This window comes from Neomonachus schauinslandi, chromosome 10 (genome assembly GCF_002201575.2).
Source record: "Neomonachus schauinslandi chromosome 10, ASM220157v2, whole genome shotgun sequence".
Taxonomy (NCBI): domain Eukaryota; kingdom Metazoa; phylum Chordata; class Mammalia; order Carnivora; family Phocidae; genus Neomonachus; species Neomonachus schauinslandi.
In genome coordinates, this window is record NC_058412.1 from 52,972,658 (window position 1) to 52,991,159 (window position 18,502).

The following is an 18,502-nucleotide window of genomic DNA, read 5'->3' on the forward strand; positions in this document are numbered from 1 at the left end:
TGAAAAATTTAGCAGGTCTAAGAGGGTAGTACATAGGAGAAAAATGAAGCAGGACAGAGGGACAAGGAGGGCCGGCGGTAGGGCAAGGAAGGGATTCAATGTCAAATGGGATGATGGGGATGGGGGAAGTCTCCCTGAGGTGATACTTGAGCAAAGACCTGCAAAAAAGCAGAGTACCAAGCCACACAGGTACCCGGAGACAGAGGATTCCAGACAGAGAAAACAGCAATGTGCCTGAGGCAGGAACGTGCCTTGCATGTTTGGGGAGAAGCAAGGGAGTTGGTTTCGGAACCACTATTGTGATTCAGACAAGACGGTAGGGTGCCCCAGCCAGGATGGTGGGAGTGGAAATGGTAAGAAGAGAGCGGATTCTGGGTGGGAAAAGCCATAGAAAGTTTCAGCAAGGGCTGGAAAGAGGCAGCAGCAACATCTGCCAGTGACTTTCCAATGTCTGAGGGGCATGCCCTGCAGATCTAGTGGACCTGGCTCAGAGGCACTTTCCGAGTGGGGCCATGCTGTGACAAGAGCTGCCTAAGAGGCGGGAGCCCCGGCCCCACTCCTGGGCAGCTGGGCCCCTCGGACTAATCATCTACTTCCTCAGGACAGAAGCTTCCTGACTTACAAACAGGAAGAACAAATGTCTGGCTTGCCTCGTGGCCTCAGACTGGACTCTCTGTTGTCTTAAAATGCCTTCTCATCCCGAGATCCAGCATTCAGAATCCACAAGAGGCTTTAGAAACATGTGAAGTGCCACATCAGAGACAAAATCCGTTCTTTGAATAAATAAATATGCTGCACTCTTATTTCTCGTCCCTCGGACTTTCCCCTGCCTGCAGGATTTATGCTTGACTGGCTTCTCAGGTGGTGAGGTGGGGGAAAGAAGAAATCCCCGCGTGGCGCAGGACCCAGTAGAGTAGCTCACCGCCGCAAGGCTGAGCCAGCACCATATAAGGCACAGAGGCTACTCACAGTGCAGGGACCTCATTTGACTCAGAATAAGTGCGTACGCAGGCAATGTAGGCCAAGTCTACTACCCTTGTCAACGCAGGCTGCCTAGAGCGCTGGACTGAGGAAAGCAGGAAACCTCGGCAAGGGCTCACGATCTCACAATCCGGGGCAACAAGGAGGCTCACAGCTAAGCTTATCCAGGCTGAATGGCATAGAAGAGAGCTTTAATCAATAAAAACCTCATCTTGGACTGACTAGCACAGCAAAAAAGAGACTGTTTAGGACCTGGGAAATGGTTAACGAAACCACGCTCCTCTTTTTGTAATAGGATGCAGCTGCTCAGGATACCTGTGGCAGGCACTCCTGAGTCTGGGTGTCCCATCAGTAACTTCTTTTCTCCCAGCCCCCGCTAGGCAGGTCCTGGGCTACAGGACTGCCTCCTTGCCCCAGCTCCTGAGTCTGCAAGTGGTCTCCTGCCCCCAGCTGAGCCAGGTAGATGGTCTTTCTCAGGAGTTTGGAATGGGGTGGTGGAGGCTGAGCTCAGCCTCTGCTGTGCTTGAGAGAGAAATACAGGAAAGCTGGGGCTGGCACGGCTGTATGGGGCCACGAGTGAGTACTGAAGCGCTGCTAACCACGCAAACACAGGCAGGCATACAGAGAAAAGCAGAATGCGAAGCTGTGTGGCCCCAGAGAAACAGACAGGATAAGCGCTGGGCCGATGGTCCAGTTCTTGGCCCCAGTGTCTTGAGTCCTCTTGGCAGTTCTCCCTTGGTCTCTTTGAGTAGCTACTGTACCAACCCAGTAAATCCCTCTTTGTTGCTTAACATCATTGCACGCGATTTCTATTTTTGGTAACCAAATAACCCCTAAAATGAATCAATATAACAACATGGGAAAAACCCTTTAGCTATAAAATAAAAGATATTAAATTGTATATATTCCATGCTTGTCATTCTGAAAAAAAAAAAAAAAGAAATGTATATATGAATACCACCTGGAAGGAAAACATAAAAATTCCTCTGGTGGTTGTAGGGGTGATTATTTTCCTATATTTTTCAAATTTCCACAAAATTGTTATGGCACTCATAATGTTTAAAGAACCCATTGGGCGATCCAATAAATATTTAATATTTGAGCTGTAAGAGCCCCCCCCCACATGACTTCCAAAATAATAGGCAGCACAGTTGATAAATAACTATATACAGTCATCCTGGAGTTGACACAAAGTTCGTTCCTAAAAAGTTGAAGCAAAGTGGTCACTTGAGATCCCCCATATCAGCAGTTCTTCATATTTTTATGAAAGGAAAAACATATACTGGATTCACCTGTTTGTTAATTGCAGATGTTTTTGTTTTGTTTTGTTTTAAATTTTTATTTAAATTCAATTTAGTTAACATATAGTGTAGTATTAGTTTCAGGGGTAGAATTTAGTGATTCATCACTTACATATAACACCCAGTGCTCATTCCATCAAGTGCCCTCCTTAATGTCCATCACCCAGTTACCCCATTCCCCACCCACCTCCCCTCCAGCAACCCTGTTTGTTTCTTAGATTTCAGTGTCTCTTATGGCTTGCCTCCCTCTCAACGTTCATCTTATTTTATTTTTCCTTTCCTTCCCCTATGTTCATCTGTTTTGTTTCTTAAATTCCACATATGAGTGAAATACGGTATTTCTCTTTCTCTGACTTTTTTCTCTTAGCATACCCTCTAGGTCCATCCATGTCATTGCAAAGGGCAAGATTTCATTCTTTTTGGTGGCTGAGTAATATATATATTATATGTGTATATATATACCCATATATACTACATCTTTATCCATTCATCTGTCAATGGACATCTGGGCTCTTTCCATATTTTGGCTCTTGTGGACACTGTGTTAATTATAGATATTTTTTCACAGCAGTTTCTCCTCTAGTGGGGCCCCAACACCAGGGTTCCCAGAAAACTCAAACACTTGAGTCATGGAACCCAGAAAAGTGGTCACCCTGAATTCACCGAGAACCTGTGAGCGGGACCCAGTTCCTGAACCTCTCCCCAGTCTAACCACCCCAGTTCTGGCCAGCCACTTCACTTTCCTGTGCTGATCAGCCTCCCCCAGCTTTTGGCATAGGTCTTGCCATCACCCTCTCTGGCCCATGACCCCATAACTGGGCAGACTCGTGGTGCTGCGGAATGTTGCTTCAGGACATCACACACATTTGCTGCTGAGCTGCAAAGGGCTGCGGTCTGCCCAGCAAATCTAGAGTCGGCTCTTTGAGGTCATGCAGGGAGGGAAGCTAGATGCTTGGCAATGAGCATGGCCTCAGAGTTGTCCTCTCGTGGTGTCCCTTGAACACTGTTCAAGGAGGGATTGCGTCTGGAGCTCCTAACTCCCCATCTTTGAGATGTCACAGACACCTGCCCAGGAAAGCCTGCAGAGTCCTTACCTCCAGAGGGCGTGCCAGCGACTCTCCTAAGGAATTTAACCCACTCCTCCATCTCCGCCTGAGAGCTGGCCATGAGGACATAGGAGTCCTGTCCTGTGCGACTCTGGTCCCATGAGGCTGGAGGAAGAAGTAATACTAATGAAGGTCTTCGAGCGGTAAGCGGCCGAGACAAAGGGAAGCAAGGGAAACTGAACCTCAGCTACTTCCTTGATTCAATTAAACGACCAAACAACACAAAAGCATTATCTACTTAACCTCAAGGGAACCAAATACCTATGCACTCGAAACTCTAATTCTATAGATAAACCACCGAACACCCGTGGTTTGCAATTGGGATGCCTTGGGCTGAGATCTGCTCCCGTCGGGGAGAGAAGCCGTTTCCTACCAGAAAAGAAGAGAAGTTCAAGGGGCAGTGTCGGTGTTAGAGGAGAGAGGCTCAGCCTGTACAATTTTGAAGACTTTAGTCCATCACACGATCACAGATATTTTCCTAAGCTACTCATGAGCTCAGCTGTTGGGGTGAGGAGGAGAACAGCAACTCAGGAGAGAGAGACCATGAGCACATGTGTGCCTTTCTCACAAAATCAGTGTTTCCTATTCAGGATTTCTACTCTCCTACCTGCACAAGACATCGTAAATGGTAGGTTCTCAATACATAGTTGATGGACAAATGAAGTTTGTTAGGACTTTCTTTACATCTGCACTTTAAACCCATGATTATGGACAGACATATGTAATGTTTCCTGGGTTTTGTGTTACAGACAAAAGGGTAAAGAAGTGACAAGGGGGTGGAACAGGGAGAGGATGTCAAGAGAAAGAATGAAAGAAAGTGACAAAAAGAAAAATGACAGAGAAGGAAAAGAGAGGGAGAAGGAAATCATCAAACATAGGTCTTAGGAAGGACAAGAACATAATAGCAATCCCTTTCAATTACAAGAGGCTATTAAATTTCAAAGTGTCTGTGTAAACACCAACACATTCTTCTCACAATGTCAGGGCATTTCTCTCAAAAAGAGTTTGTTTTAGTACCCCACTTGTGCCCAAACCTGTACTTTCTTGCAGGGCAACAAAAGACCTTCAAATTCCATTTGGTTCTGATCTCTTGAACCTATATTAATAGGAGCACCACATTCTTTTATGCTTTGGGACAACCCGATTCTGAATCCATCTTATCATTGAGTCATCAGCTCTTCTGACCAGAAGGGTCAGTGCATGGAGGCCCTGACCATTCCTGAGAGCTAGGTGCTTCCAGAAGTAAAATGGGAAGTAAAAAGTGGTCAGGGTAGAACTAAAGAACCATAATATCCCTTTGAAATAGAATGGGCTCTAGTATCATTTCCGTTCTACAGCTAATGGAACTCAAGTCCAGAGATGCAAAGAGGCCTGCCCATTGGCACCCAGGAAGTGACCACCAAACTCTAGGCACGGCCCCTGATCTTTCTCCCAATAATTGCCACTAGCCCCTATTGCGTCCAATTTGACCTTAGCCAAAATTTATCTGGCACCTTTCTCCACCAGGCCTATTCTCCAGTCTGTTGTGTTGTCAAAAACATGCCTTTTCAGTTTACCCTGACTTCTGGAAGATCTTTTAGTTTTGCCATTAGTTTTGTCTCTCGACTCCAGTGAGGAACACCCAGCTCTCAGGATGCTCCTGACTGGCCAGGACTTCGATGGACTGACACTTCTGGTCAAAAAAGCCGATGACCCGATCACAAGAAAGATTCTAAATCAGGTCATCCCAAAGGGTAAGGAAGGTGAAGCTCCATGATATTAAATAGGTTCAAGAGATCAAAGGCAAAGGGAATTTGAAAATCTTTTGCTGCCCTATAAAACAATTAATGTTGGGCACATTGGAGTGCCTGCTCTATTTAAAATGGTAAGTGAGGGGCGCCTGGGTGACTGTCAGTTAAGTGTCTGCCTTCGGCTCAGGTCACAATCCCAGGGTCCTGGGATAAAGCCCTGTGTTGGGCTCCCTGCTCAGCAGGGAGTCTGCTTCTCCCTCTCCACCCACTCCCGCCACCCCTGCTCGTGCTCTCTCTCACTATCTCTGTCTCTCTTTCTCTCTCAAATAAATAAATAGAAACTTTTTTTGAAGTAAAAAAATAAAGAATAAAATGGTAACTGCCACTATCCCAACCTCAATGAGAATTTTGCTTTCTTTGCTTTAATTTTTTCCATTGTGCTTATTCTGTCATAAGCAGTCAGTTGTCAGTCTCCTCCATTAGACTGTGAGCTACATGCAGGCTTGCTCTTTTCTGGATTCCCAGTTCCTATGATAGTGCCTGGCTCATAGCAGGTACTCAATAAATCTGTTGTAACATCTCACCAGACAGCATGAGAATGAAATGCAACAAGTGGAATAACTTTCTGTATCCGTGATGACGTCCTTTGGGTGGAAGGAGAACAGATAATTATTCTGCTAGAGGTAAGTAGGGAAAGGGAAACTTGTCCTAAATTTTTGCCTGCCCCAAATAAAGAAAAACATAGCATAACTACAATGAAAGGCTTCTCTCTGGCTTTTGTGCAACTGATACTGGTGATCACAGAGAGAGGGCCCTGATTAGGAAGGCCATTTCCTCGGCCAGCATTGGTCCCTGAGAATAATCTTGCATAAGAGCATGGCAAAAAGAGGAACGAAAAATCTCTACATCATAATACAAAGGCTTGCCTCGCTTTAAGTTGGGTGAAGACTTGCGAATGATGGCTCCTTTAGGAAACCTTTAGGAAAATGGTTCCCTACCTTATTATTGCTTTAGAATTGTTGTTTGTTCTTATGAGACGTGTGTGTGTGTGTGTGTGTGCATGCGCGCACATGCACGTGCACACCCAGGAGCCTGCAGCAAGTGTACGTGATAATGAGATACTGTAGCATAGCAATCTTCAAGGGTACTGGGCTTGGCGTGCAAAGCCCACATTGAATCTGCAGCCAGGCCTCTCAGTAGGGTTACCCTTGATAGAAAATTCAGGCTTTGGGAAACATGTTACCATAGACGGTTGTATCCCATGAACTGTGCTGGGAAAGGGGTCCTCGGACTAGAAGAATCTTGTGGGAAAGAGGTGGGGTTTTCTCAGAGATGAGAGACTAAAAAATAAACTCTTCCTTTGAGGAGGAAGAGAGTTGGACAGAACTCAGATAAAAGAGCAAAGGAGTGCCCACTGGGAAGGAGGCCGCCCGGAGGAGCTGAACTTTAAAAACGGTCTTTCTTTGTTTTCTATAGCAGTAGCCAGTTTTAGGATTGATTTCTACATTGTAATTTCCTCCAGTTATCCCCAAAGATCAAACATCTACATGACACTGACTATATATCAGTCACTAGACCAAATGTGCCAAGTCGATTCCTTTCTATCATCCTCACTATCCTCATCATTGTCTGCATTTCACAGATAAAGAAACAGGCAGGAAAAAATGAAATAACCTGATCACAGTTACACAAATAGAAAGCGGCAGGGCCAGGATTCGGAGGAGGGCAGGCCAGCTCCAGACCAGGCACTCTAACCTCACGGCTACGTTGCCTTCTTCATCATGTCTTATGCGCACGCTGCCTTGAGCGAGTGGTAAGGAGGGGGTTAAGGGAAGGGGCGCTCGCTCAGGGGACTGGCGGCCTCCCCTGCTATGTCACCACCTGACCAGCAGGTCTGGAGTTCCTGGCGGGGCTGGGGCTGGCAAAGGAGCACGAGATAGGGAGAAGCAGCCTCAGTGTGCTAGGCTCACACAAACCCGAATTCCCCTTGAGACGGAGTAAGATCAACTCCTCTTGCCCCACATGCACTTGAGGAAGGGAACCCTTGCCTGGGCAGAAGCACCCTCCAGCGTGCTGCTAACATGCGCAGTAGAGGACCTTCAGCACCCGACATGTGCTAAGTGCTCACTAATTCGCGGCTGTCATTTCTTATTAGGTCGTGTTGAACCAAATGAGACTATTGACCGTGGACCATTTTTGACCTACCAAAATGGCAATTTCACATTGCTCAGTTTACACTGTAACTGTTCATTTTAATAACTACTCAACTTGGAAACCGAGCTCCTTTTAGTGAGCAGGGATGATGTACTTTTCAGAGCAGTGTGTCAGCGCCTGGTGGAATACGTGTCTCCAAGCACACACTCACGAGATGCTTACGGGGTTGAACCACACACGCACCCGCTTAGTTGGCCTGCCAGCTAATGAACTAGTATAAGTTCGTTAACTACATACAGAACTACAGTGCATTTTTACTCGGGTGGTTGGTTAGCTGGCTGACAGACTCAGCCTTGACTTCTAGGATCCTGAAGTAAGACGGGAATATAATGTACCTCTGTCCCCACTTTTGTTGCCTACCTGGAATGACTTCAAAGACAAACTTCCCCACCTCTTCTGGGTTCGTGGCGATCTCCTTGATCGTACTTCCTGGTAGATACATGCAACCCTGAAAGATCAAAAGTTGGCCCTTTAAGATAAGCAGCAATTTGGTCCCCTAAAATTAAGTTGAAGGACAGACAGGATAACGATGGGATCAGAGAAGATAATAGGTAGGTGGAGAGGAACATGGAAAGCTAGCGCCCCAGTTTTGAATGGGGCCCTTCTGCTATTCAAGCCTCTGACAAAATGACAGCTATCTGAGAGCAAGCTAGGTGCCTAGAGAGAAAAGAACAAGGTCCTGACAGAAGAGTGAGGGGAGGGGATGCCATCAGCAACACTTGCCTCTTCCCACTTTTCCAAGGACCTGACTTCCTGGCCAAACCAGACATCGGACCTTTGTAAGCAGGGCAGAGACTGGTATGCCTTGCAGAGATAGTATGGTGGGCATTCTACCTGCCCGGCTGCCGGAGATGGCACGGGGGTCGGAACCACAGGTAGCCAGTCAAGAAGATAGAGTACTTAGGAGCAGCAAGAGCTGCTGAGCAGCACATTCCAAGCATCTGCCCCTTTGCTAAGCACCTTGACTATGTTACCCAATAAGTCCTTCCGGCAACCCTCCCAGCCAGGTGTCATTATGCACATTTACAAGTGAAGAACCAGAAAGGTTCTCTAATCTGCCCAGTGTCACAGAGCTAGTAAGGGACAGAATGGTAATTCCTCTCAGTAGCGAGTTCAAGCTGAGGTGGTGGGGACCCACCAGCTTCATGTCCCCCCGAAGTGGGGAGGAGGATCCTGGATCCACGGCAGGAAGTGAGGTTGCAGAAGGATAGGTGACCTCTTATATGTGACTATGTTATCAGAAAAACAAGTCACTTCCGCTATGTGTGTGCTCAGTGCTTTAGCACTTACATGCACCATCACATGCAATATCCCACTGGATCCCCACAACAGCTGTGTACCATAAGCCTGGCGACATGTGCCTCTTCTCCTTTGCAGACGAGGTAATCAATACTGTGGAAATCTAAGCGACTGCACCAAGGGACACAGCTTATTTGTCCTAGAGTTGGCTTGTCAGAATTTATATCTCACTGGCCGTGACAGGCAGCATGTCTGATTCTAGCTGAGCAATATATGTGTCTTTAGAACAGAGTGTCAATGAAGAGGATCGGCATCAGAAAATCCATTGACATCAAAAACAGAGAGGCAGCCTTAAAAAGTCCCTGAGCAAACAAAACCAGTTTAGTCATACAAAGCTCAATTTCGCTTACTTTGCAAGACAAACTTGACCTGGATCATTTCTTGCTCATGCCTCTGGAAATCATAAGCAAAACTTGAACTGTAATCACTGACCAGTTTCCTATCGTTTAAGGAAACGTGCGCAAGGGGCGGGGAGAGGCAGAGGGAGAAAGAGAGAGAAAATCTCAAGCAGCTCTGCACTGAGTGAGGCTCGATCTCACGACCCTGAGATCATGACCTGAACTGAAATCAAGAGTTGGACACTTAACTGACTGAGCCACCCAGGCGCCCCTAAGGAAATTCTCATATTATAACCAATCACTATAAAGAATAAACAGTCACTCCTTTCTCAACTTAAAATGCTGCTTTATAACAATATATCCCTGAGCCTCATTCCACGTTTTTGGTTTAAGTGCTTCCAGTTTGCAAACTGTCTTTTGGTGTACACAAAATAAATTTTTACTAATTATTACTTCGGTGATTCATTGGTTTTACTTCTGTTATTTCTGAACTTTTGAGAGTATAGGACAAGAGTCTTAATGAGCTCTCAGATCAGCTGAGGAGCCTCAAAGAATAAATGTTTCTTGAGAGTCTAGAAATAAAAATGTCTAAGACTGAATGAGAAAAAGAGTAGAAGAAAAGGAGGAGGAAAAGAGGAAGAGGGGAGAGACAGCGAGGGGGAAGAGGAAAAAAGAAAAAGTATCTGTCTATAAAAGGGAATTCTGCATTTTTCTACATTTCTCTAATTTTATTACTTGAAAATAACCTCAAACCTACAAGGTCCTCATCATCTTTAAATAATATCAATGGCCTCGGGAAAAAAAATGACCCTGAGATTGTGCAGCTGGGCTTCTTTGCATGAGTTATGGCACTAGAATAAAAAGCCACATTATTTTTAGACAAGAAGGAGCACTGCCTGGCAGAAGAAAAGGAAAGTATAATTTCAGAAGTATCTGTCTCTCCTAAATACCTCTATTATTTGATACATCCAAATTACTTTCATCCAAAAATAGTAAAAATAAAGTACAAAATATGTAAGTACTATTTATCGAGCAGTAACTAGGTGCCAGGCTCTGTGCTAAATGCCCTGAATATATTATCATATTAAATCTTCATAAGAACTCTCTGAAGGGGGCGCCTAGGTGGCTCAGTTGTTAAGCGTCTGCCTTCGGCTCAGGTCATGGTCCCAAGGTCCTGGGATCGAGCCCCGCACTGGGCTCCCTGCTCCGCGGGAAGCCTGCTTCTCCCTCTCCCACTCCCTCTGCTTGTGTTCCCTCTCTCGCTGTGTCTCTCTCTGTCAAATAAATAAAAAGAACTCTCTGAAGGACAGACTGTTATTTTCCCCACTGGAGACATGAGGAAGTAAGGGTCAGAGAGGTTAATTAGATGATCCAAGATCACAGCGCTAGTTAATAGGAGTGCTGTGATTCAAACTCCAGTCAGTGGGATTTCAGAATGACAAGTAAGACTTTACTTACAAGTCCCACTTACTTTGGGGGAAGATGTAACCATCAGAGTTAAACTTATTCACACCAAGACATAAATGACAAACTGCAAGCCCTTCCTCATCTTGAGCACAAGAACCCTGGACATCATAAATGAAGAGAGGAGAGTGGGAAGCCATCAGAGAGACAGTAGTGGGGGTGGGGACACTGATGGAGGGGGAGGAATGGCCCCGGACAGGGAAGGGCTCAAGTGGCCACTTTCCCCCACATTGCAAGTCGACTGGAGTGGACGCTGTACAAAGATGGAAGGAGGAGGCCACACGTCCTACAGCAATGAAGCAGGGCAGATAGCCGGGGCAGTGGGATGCTGGAGCCCACGTACAGCGGCTGGCAAGGATGCACTGCCACAGCTTCAGGAACAATATGAGCAGTTGTTAAACACAGCCGTTATCGAAAGTTAAATTATATAAGCTTATAATGAAATATTTTATATTAAAAATAACGGTAATAATACTCAGAGTTCAGCGATTCCTAGTTATTTACTCTATTTTACTATGATTTCTGTTCATGTGGTTATTTACATCTGTTCTATCTGTGTGGTTAAAATACTATAAAACAGTGTGCTTTACACATCTCTTCTCAACTCTGTGTTCAGTGATGTCATGTTAGCAGCCTGAATCAGCCAGGCTGGGGTATTTACACCATGGAAATTGGCTAATACTGCATCACGATCAGCTCGGCCACCAGACAGCCATTTGCGAAACACTCCCAGCCACCTGCGGTAACGTCCCTGAAAAGGAGATGAGACAAGGGAACAAAGAAGCTAGGACTGTCCAGAACCCTCACTGTAGCAGGGACTTGAGGGCAGTTTGCTGAGGTTCTGGTTTAAACAATTTCCCTGACAAAGAACCTTTTGGAATGAGTTCTATCAAGCTAAGTCAAAGATTTACAGAGCATTATGCTATTAAAGCTGGACAGATCATGCTGAGACCTCAGGGGAAAAAATGCACAGACTGCCTTCTGTCGAGCCCCGAGCTTCCTGGGAAGCAGGCACAGGAGGTCCATCAGAGAGGGGCCGATCATTTATTTAATCATTCTCCTTTGTTGGACATTAAGTTCAAAGTTTCTCATTATAAACAGCACTGCATGTATCTTATTTCTCTTGGATCACTTCCTAAAACTAAAATGACTCGCTGTAAGCCTATGATATTTTTTTGGCTCTTAGAAATTCGGCCAAATGGCTTTCTAGAAAGTTTGCACCAGTTCATATGCATATCATCAGTGTACATGAGGGCCTTTTTCACCCGATTGCTCCAAGATTACTGGGGTTTCTGTCTGAGATTTTTTAAGGGATAGAATTGTGCGTGTTCTTTTTAAATTTGTAACTAATTTATGCCTTACAGAAAAATTAGAAAGTGAACAAAAAAGAGGAAAATCAAAAATTGTCTGCAACTCCAGTGCTCAGAAGAGATAACCACTATTAACAGGTCTGAGTATTTCTCTCCCAGCCGTTTTCCCATAAATTCACATTCATTATTTTTTTCCCTCAACAATGGGATTAGTTAGACACATCATCCTTTGTTGTGAATTGGCCTTTTGCTTTTGTTTTCAAAGCCATATTACGGATATCTTTCTATTTCAAAAAGTATTAATTTAGGGCATAACAACAGACTTATATTCTATTGTATAAATATACAAAATTTCCTTGGTATAACTTAGCCCTTACCACTGGGCATTGTTTTTAACATCACTATTATAAACAATACTGTAGTGAAAACATATACAGGTAAATTTAATTATCTACATCAGTCTTGGGGCACCTGGGTGGCTCATTCAGTTAAGCAGCTGTCTTTGGCTCCGGCATGATCTCAGGGTGCTGGGATCCAGCCCGGATTGGGCTCCCTGCTCAGCGGAAAGTCTGCTTCCCCCTCTGTCCCACCTCCACCTCCCCTCCCCCGCCCCCGGCTCACGCTCTCTCTCTCTCTCTCACATAAATAAATAAATAAATAAATAAATAAATAAATAAATAAATAAATAAAATCTTTAGAAAAATAATTATCTACACCAGTCTTAAGCAACCACTTTGGTTAAATGTCTAGAATTAGAAATGCAGGGTCAAAGAGTTTGCATTTTTTAAAAAGGCATGTATTACCCTCCAGAATCAGGTGGTACAGATTTTCATTTCCATCAGCTGTGCATTATAATTCCTATTCCCTGTCCTTACCAACACCGAAATTTCTAGAAAAGCTTTGCTAATTTGATAAGGGGACAGTGATGTCTCGTTAGATTACATTGTATGTCTTTAATTAATTCTTACCGAGACTGAACTTTTTCATATACATGTATTGGCGATTACATTTCTTTGGTAAATTGTCCATTTGCGTCATTTGCTCACTTTTCTATTGAGCTATTTGGACTTTTTAAAAATAGGTTTGAAAGAATACTTTAAATATTAAGAATATTTGTGTACTATATGCACATATACAATTTTTCCTTCTTATTATTTGCCTTTTCACATTATGATAATTGGTTTTTAAGGTATAGAGATATTTTTATTTATGTAATTAAATTAGCCTTTCCCTTGTGCTATCTTTGTTGCTTACATTATGCTTGAAAAACACCTGCCTTCCAAAGATTATGCAGATAACTGCATTTTCTTCTAGGACTTTTATGAACTCACTTTTTTTTACATTTAAGTCTTCACTCCATCCAGAATCATGAATGGTGTGAAACATAGCATAGAAATATACCTTTATTTTTCCCCAAGAATTTAGCTCATGTCTGTAACTTTCATGTCATTTCTAGATGTTTGACATGTCTATGAATCCCAAAACAGTGTTAAATAAGTGCTTTCTTTTTTTTTTTTTTTTAAGATTTTATTTATTTATTTGAGACAGAGAGAATGAGAGACAGAGAGCATGAGAGGAGGAGGGTCAGAGGGAGAAGCAGACTCCCCGCCGAGCAGGGAGCCCGATGCGGGACTCGATCCCGGGACTCCAGGATCATGACCTGAGCCGAAGGCAGTTGCTTAACCAACTGAGCCACCCAGGCACCCCAATAAGTGCTTTATTTTTAATAGATTTCCTTTATCTTAACAAAATAATTATGGATATATAAAAAGTCTACAAGGATGTCCACTTAACTCTTATTTGTAATAATAATATAAAAATATCAGCCCAAATTCGTTAGAAAATTAGTTAAATAAATTATAAAATGTCCATACGGTAGATTATTCTGCCACCATTAAGAATTACATTATAAAAGAATATTTATTTATAATAATAGTAATTCATGACTTATTGTTAATTTTTAAATAAAGAATATTATTATACTAATTTACATTTAGAATAGATGAGTTTCTAAATGTATATGTATAGAAAGAACTGGAAGAAGTGAGAATCTGGGTGACTATTTTTTGCTAATGGGATCTTTTTCATTTTCTGCTTTGTGTTTTTCTACATCTTCCAGATTTCCTACCATCCATGCGCACATACAGCTTTTGTAATCAAAGTATCCATATCTATATACAGTAAAATCTTCTTTCTAATACATTATCATTCATCCCTAAAAGCTTTTTAAAAAACTTTTCATATCTGAAATGAGTATTGAATTTTACCAAATGCTTCTTTCAGCCACAATTTAGGGGTTGTGCAGTTTTTCCTTATTTGACTTATTGATCTCAACCTATTGATCTGATATATTATATTAATAGAGTTCCTTAAAAAAAAAAATACTTTCATCCTAGAAGAAGCTTTGCCTAATTATCCCAGGCTACCTTACCCCCAGAAGGACTTCCTTCAGAAGCAAAGGAGAGAAGCTAGGACCTCCAATAATTTATTTAACCTTTGACATCAGCTTTCACAAAACATTTTATATACACATGCTTCATATCATTTGAGCCTGTGGTAAGTGCAGGCCAGATATGATTGTCTCATTCTATAAAAGAAGAAAGAGGAGTCCAGAAAAATTAAATAGTTACCTGGCCAGTTTCCTGGTAGAAAAGCCAGGGAAGGAATACAAGCTTGGACATATTATACCTCTCACCATCTACACCTCGGGGAAGTAAACCCCACTGAGTTGTCCTTCCTGCTGATTTGGGAAGGCTAATGCTTTAGTGCCACCTCCCTCATTCTGCAGATGGGAAGACTCGCTGCATCAGCTCCTCATGCACTAGTCACCACCATCTTAGCCTATAATTGCTTGGCTCTGATAGGGTCTGGGTTGTTCATAAAGTAAAAGGAAGTCTGGTTACCATGCGCAGGTCACTGAGCAAGAACCCAGTCTGTGGTGGGGTCTCTGGCCCTTCTCCAGCCTTTGCAGTGACAGACACTCAAGTGGAGGGCCTGGTTAACCAGGTGCCGCTGATATGTCACAGATCCCCAAGCTTATTCTTTTTTTTTTTTTTTTAAAGATTTATTTATTTATTTATTTATTTGACAGAGAGAGACACAGCGAGAGAGGGAACACAAGCAGGGGGAGTGGGAGAGGGAGAAGCAGGCTTCCCACAGAGCAGGGAGCCCGATGCGGGGCTCGATCCCAGGACCCTGGGATCATGACCTGAGCCAAAGGCAGACGCTTAACGACTGAGCCACCCAGGCGCCCCTCCGCAAGCTTATTCTTAAAAGAGAACTGTCCTCTTCCAAAATGACTGTCTTGTTTCTTTACATACCCTCAATACCCTTACCATTCTTGGGGCTTTTGTTCCTGGGTCCAGAAGGTTCTAGAGTCTGTCTTCCCTAATAAGTTCCTTCTGGCCAAGCTCACTCTTCCACCTCCACAGACATGAGCTCTAGATGGGGTGGCCAGTCATTCTGGTTGCTCCAAGACATGCAGTTTACACCTGGGGTCCCAGGGTAATTGTTAATAGCACGCCCTTTCACTTTCACGCACCATGATGGCCAAGAGGAATCACTAGTCCCAAGATTTAGGACCAAAGTCCTCTCTGGCCCCATCCACTCCAACTAGAAATCCTGTTTGCTGTACTTTCAAAGTATACCAGGAACCTGATCACTTTCCTCCAGCCCACAACCCCCACTGACATTCTAAACAACATAACCTCTCCCCTAGATTACCCTCACGCCTCCTTCCTCTGGCCCTGAATCTATTTTGAATACTGTAGCCAGAGCCTTCTTTTTACAGCATAAGCCAAAGAAATGTCCCCTTTCTGCTCAGAACCTTGCAATGCTTCCCCCTAGCCCTCAGCATAAACCCTCACGTCCTTACAGTGGTCTTCTTCTTTGCTATCTGCACTGTGATCCTGGGCCCCGCCCTCCCCTCTCTGAGCCCATCCCCTTTGATTCTCTCATTCCTGAGTTCTGTTGCTCCCACACTGACCTCCTTGGTATTCTCAGCGCACAGCAGACATGCTCCACCACCGGGCCTTTGCACTGGCTTTCCTCTCTGCATGAAGTGCTTTTTCCCCAGAGATCTGCCTGGCTAACTGCCTCTCTCCTTCTTAATCATGCTGACCACCCTTTATAAAATCATATCACCTCCCCAAATGCTTGATCTCCCCTTAACCCATTTTTTTTTTTAAATCTCATGGAACTCACCATTTTTTAACAAACCACATACTCTCCTTATTTATTATTTTCTGTCTGTCCCCTTATCATCTAAGTTCCACATGCAGGGACTTTTATCCGTTTTACTCCCTGGTTGATTTCAAGTACCCAAAACAATGTCTGGTACATAACAGATGCTCAGTAAATGTTGGTGGAACAAACAAATCAATTTGCCTGAAGGCAAATCCGCTGGCTCTGAGCCCTCACACTCAGCGTCACCATCAAGACTGTGTCACCAGCCTTGACTTAAGGGCTGAGTTTAGGAAGCTCCTCAGTGCTCCCCTCGGGGCTTCGCACACCGAGGATCACCCTGTCCTCTCTGCGACTCAGTTTATGGATCTAAAACCTGGTGGGAAGGAGAAAGGGGACACCTCTCCGACGGATCTTAGGGCGAAAGCAGGGGAGCCCTGCCAGTGGGGACTCACGGGCTGGCTGGTACCTGCGGCTTCGTGTCCTCTTCGTCCTTATAGTAGTAGAGCTGCTGCGCCCTCAGCACGAAGTATCTCTGCTGCCAGTTCTTCACGATGGACCTCTGCTTCCTGAGCCAGCCCATCTTGATGGGCCTCTCCAGCGGGTTGGGGGCCGACGGCTGGTGGAGGGTGGCCATCTGCTCGCCGGTCATCACACTCCTGGACCGAGCTACGGAGAGGAACAGACAGGCAGGCTGGCTGAGGGACATGAAGCGGCGAGGGGGGGGGAAGCGGGGAGGGGGGGGGGCGCCGAGGCCACAGAGGAAGCCCCAGGGGGCCGAGAGGCTGGCTGCGCCCCAGCCAGGCTGGCTCAGGGGGCCAGGCCTGGGGGAGGGAGGAAGCCCTGAGCGGCCGAGAGGCAGCCGAGAGGCCTGCTCCGGGCGCGGGCCGGCCAGGGACCGGGAAGCTGGCGACAGCCAGAGGCCCGACGCACACGCAGTCCGGCGCCCGGCGCCAGCCCCGTCATTCTGCAAAGAGAAAGGCTGGCTGGAGCCTTCTGAAGAGGAAGTGGCCGCAGCATCTGACAAAAGGTGCTTCCTTTTTCCTGCGTGGGAGTCGGTATCTGACAAGAGAAAGAGAAAACGGTGCCCGCTCGGAGGGTTCGGGGAGTCCTACGCAGCTGCAGAGGCAGCCGGAAGCTGGCCGGGCACTGTCCCCAGAGCAGGACCTGGCGCCCCGCAGCGTCCCTCCGCAGCAGACCCCGAGCCCCCGGCCCGCTCCACGCCCCCACCGTGCAGGACGCTGGCCCCTCCGGAGTGCTCCTGCCCAGTGTCATCCATTGCCACTCTGTCCCTGGCCCTCTGAGTGTATTTACAGCCCTCTATGCTCCACCAGGGGCCTCACCGTAGCTGCCTTCCTACCACGGGACCTGTCGGGTGGGCCCTTCCCTGCGCTGACGACACACAAGGACCCAATGGAAAACGCATCTGCCAGCAGAACACAGAAGGGGAATTTGAATCCAGACCCTCATGTTTTTACACCAGAGCGCTGCTGTCACCAGATCAGGTCCAGGTGTCCACAGCTCGTCTCCAGGGTAGCTCCCAGCCCGGATAGCGGTCTCCTTTCCTTCCCTCCACAGCAATGGGTCTGCAGGCCTGTGGTCCGGCTGGATATGTCCTCTGAGCCCCACCTCCTTTCTTTCCCTGCCAGTTCTACCGGACCCTTCTACAGAGGTCCACCACATGGGAGCACCAAACCCCGATCATGTGCTGCCACCCCCCAGTGCCTGCACTCCTGTTCTTGCTGGAAGAAGTCTCTTATAGCCCCTTCAGTCTTTGTGGGTCCCCGGAACATTCATGACACAGCTGAACGCAGCCAACTTCACTTTGACCAGTTTCTCCCAGCCTGGTTGGAGACCAGCTCTTCCTTTCCTGGCTCTTAGACCCTTGAGTCCAGTACACAAATTCTCTGAGCCTCAGTTTCCTCGCTTGTTAAACTAGGGTAATGACAGTCCCTACTCTATGGAATCATTGTAGAGATTAAACAAGCTAACATATATAAACATATATAACTTGGACATACATAACTTGTCCAAGGGAAGCAAAAGTGACTTGTTCATTTTATCAACAGGTAACGTTGCTTCTGCTACAAGGTTGGAGATCATCTCTGAGAGCTTCCTAAACTTCCCTGTGCATTTCAAGGTGTCGCTCCATCATCAAGCTTCCTCTCTTTCTTCACTCCTATCTTTAATGCATTGAATCGACAACCTTTCCCATTGCTTTTGATTCCTTTCTTTCTATCTCCTTCTTTGCCTATGGCTTTTAACCTTTATTTCTGTTCATGGCATACTTTCAAATACCAGAATTTTATATGGCAACACAGACTAATTGTATTCAGAGTTATCACCCTATTTATGTGTTTTACCCTTCAGTCCTATAAGGCTGTCTGAAGACGACTCTGCTCCCTTGATCCTCACAAGGAGCCTATGTTCCTGTTACATCCCTTGTAGCCTATAATCACCCCTCACCTCCCACCAGGGAAGGGAGAGGCCATACTATGTTGGACACCGGAGGACAAGGCATACTCGGTTCAACCTCCTCTTGGGCAGACATCATCGTAACAGTGCATAAGCCCGGTT

At 45.5% G+C, this 18,502-nt stretch overlaps 1 protein-coding gene across 3 annotated transcripts in view; it reads right to left on the reverse strand.

The window, feature by feature from the left end:
• Positions 1 to 18,502, reverse strand: part of ARHGAP25 (Rho GTPase activating protein 25) — an 86,477-nt gene that overhangs the window by 30,609 nt on the left and 37,366 nt on the right. For 2 of the 3 annotated variants that reach the window (XM_021699086.2, XM_044918573.1), the window contains exons 2-4: positions 16,395 to 16,594; positions 7,693 to 7,780; positions 3,377 to 3,493 (exon numbers count right to left, since the gene is read on the reverse strand). In XM_021699086.2, the coding sequence (XP_021554761.2) occupies positions 3,377 to 3,493; positions 7,693 to 7,780; positions 16,395 to 16,594 (405 nt within the window). The remainder of the gene's footprint in view (positions 1 to 3,376; positions 3,494 to 7,692; positions 7,781 to 16,394; positions 16,595 to 18,502) is intronic. The other variant, XM_044918574.1, reaches the window with a different exon arrangement.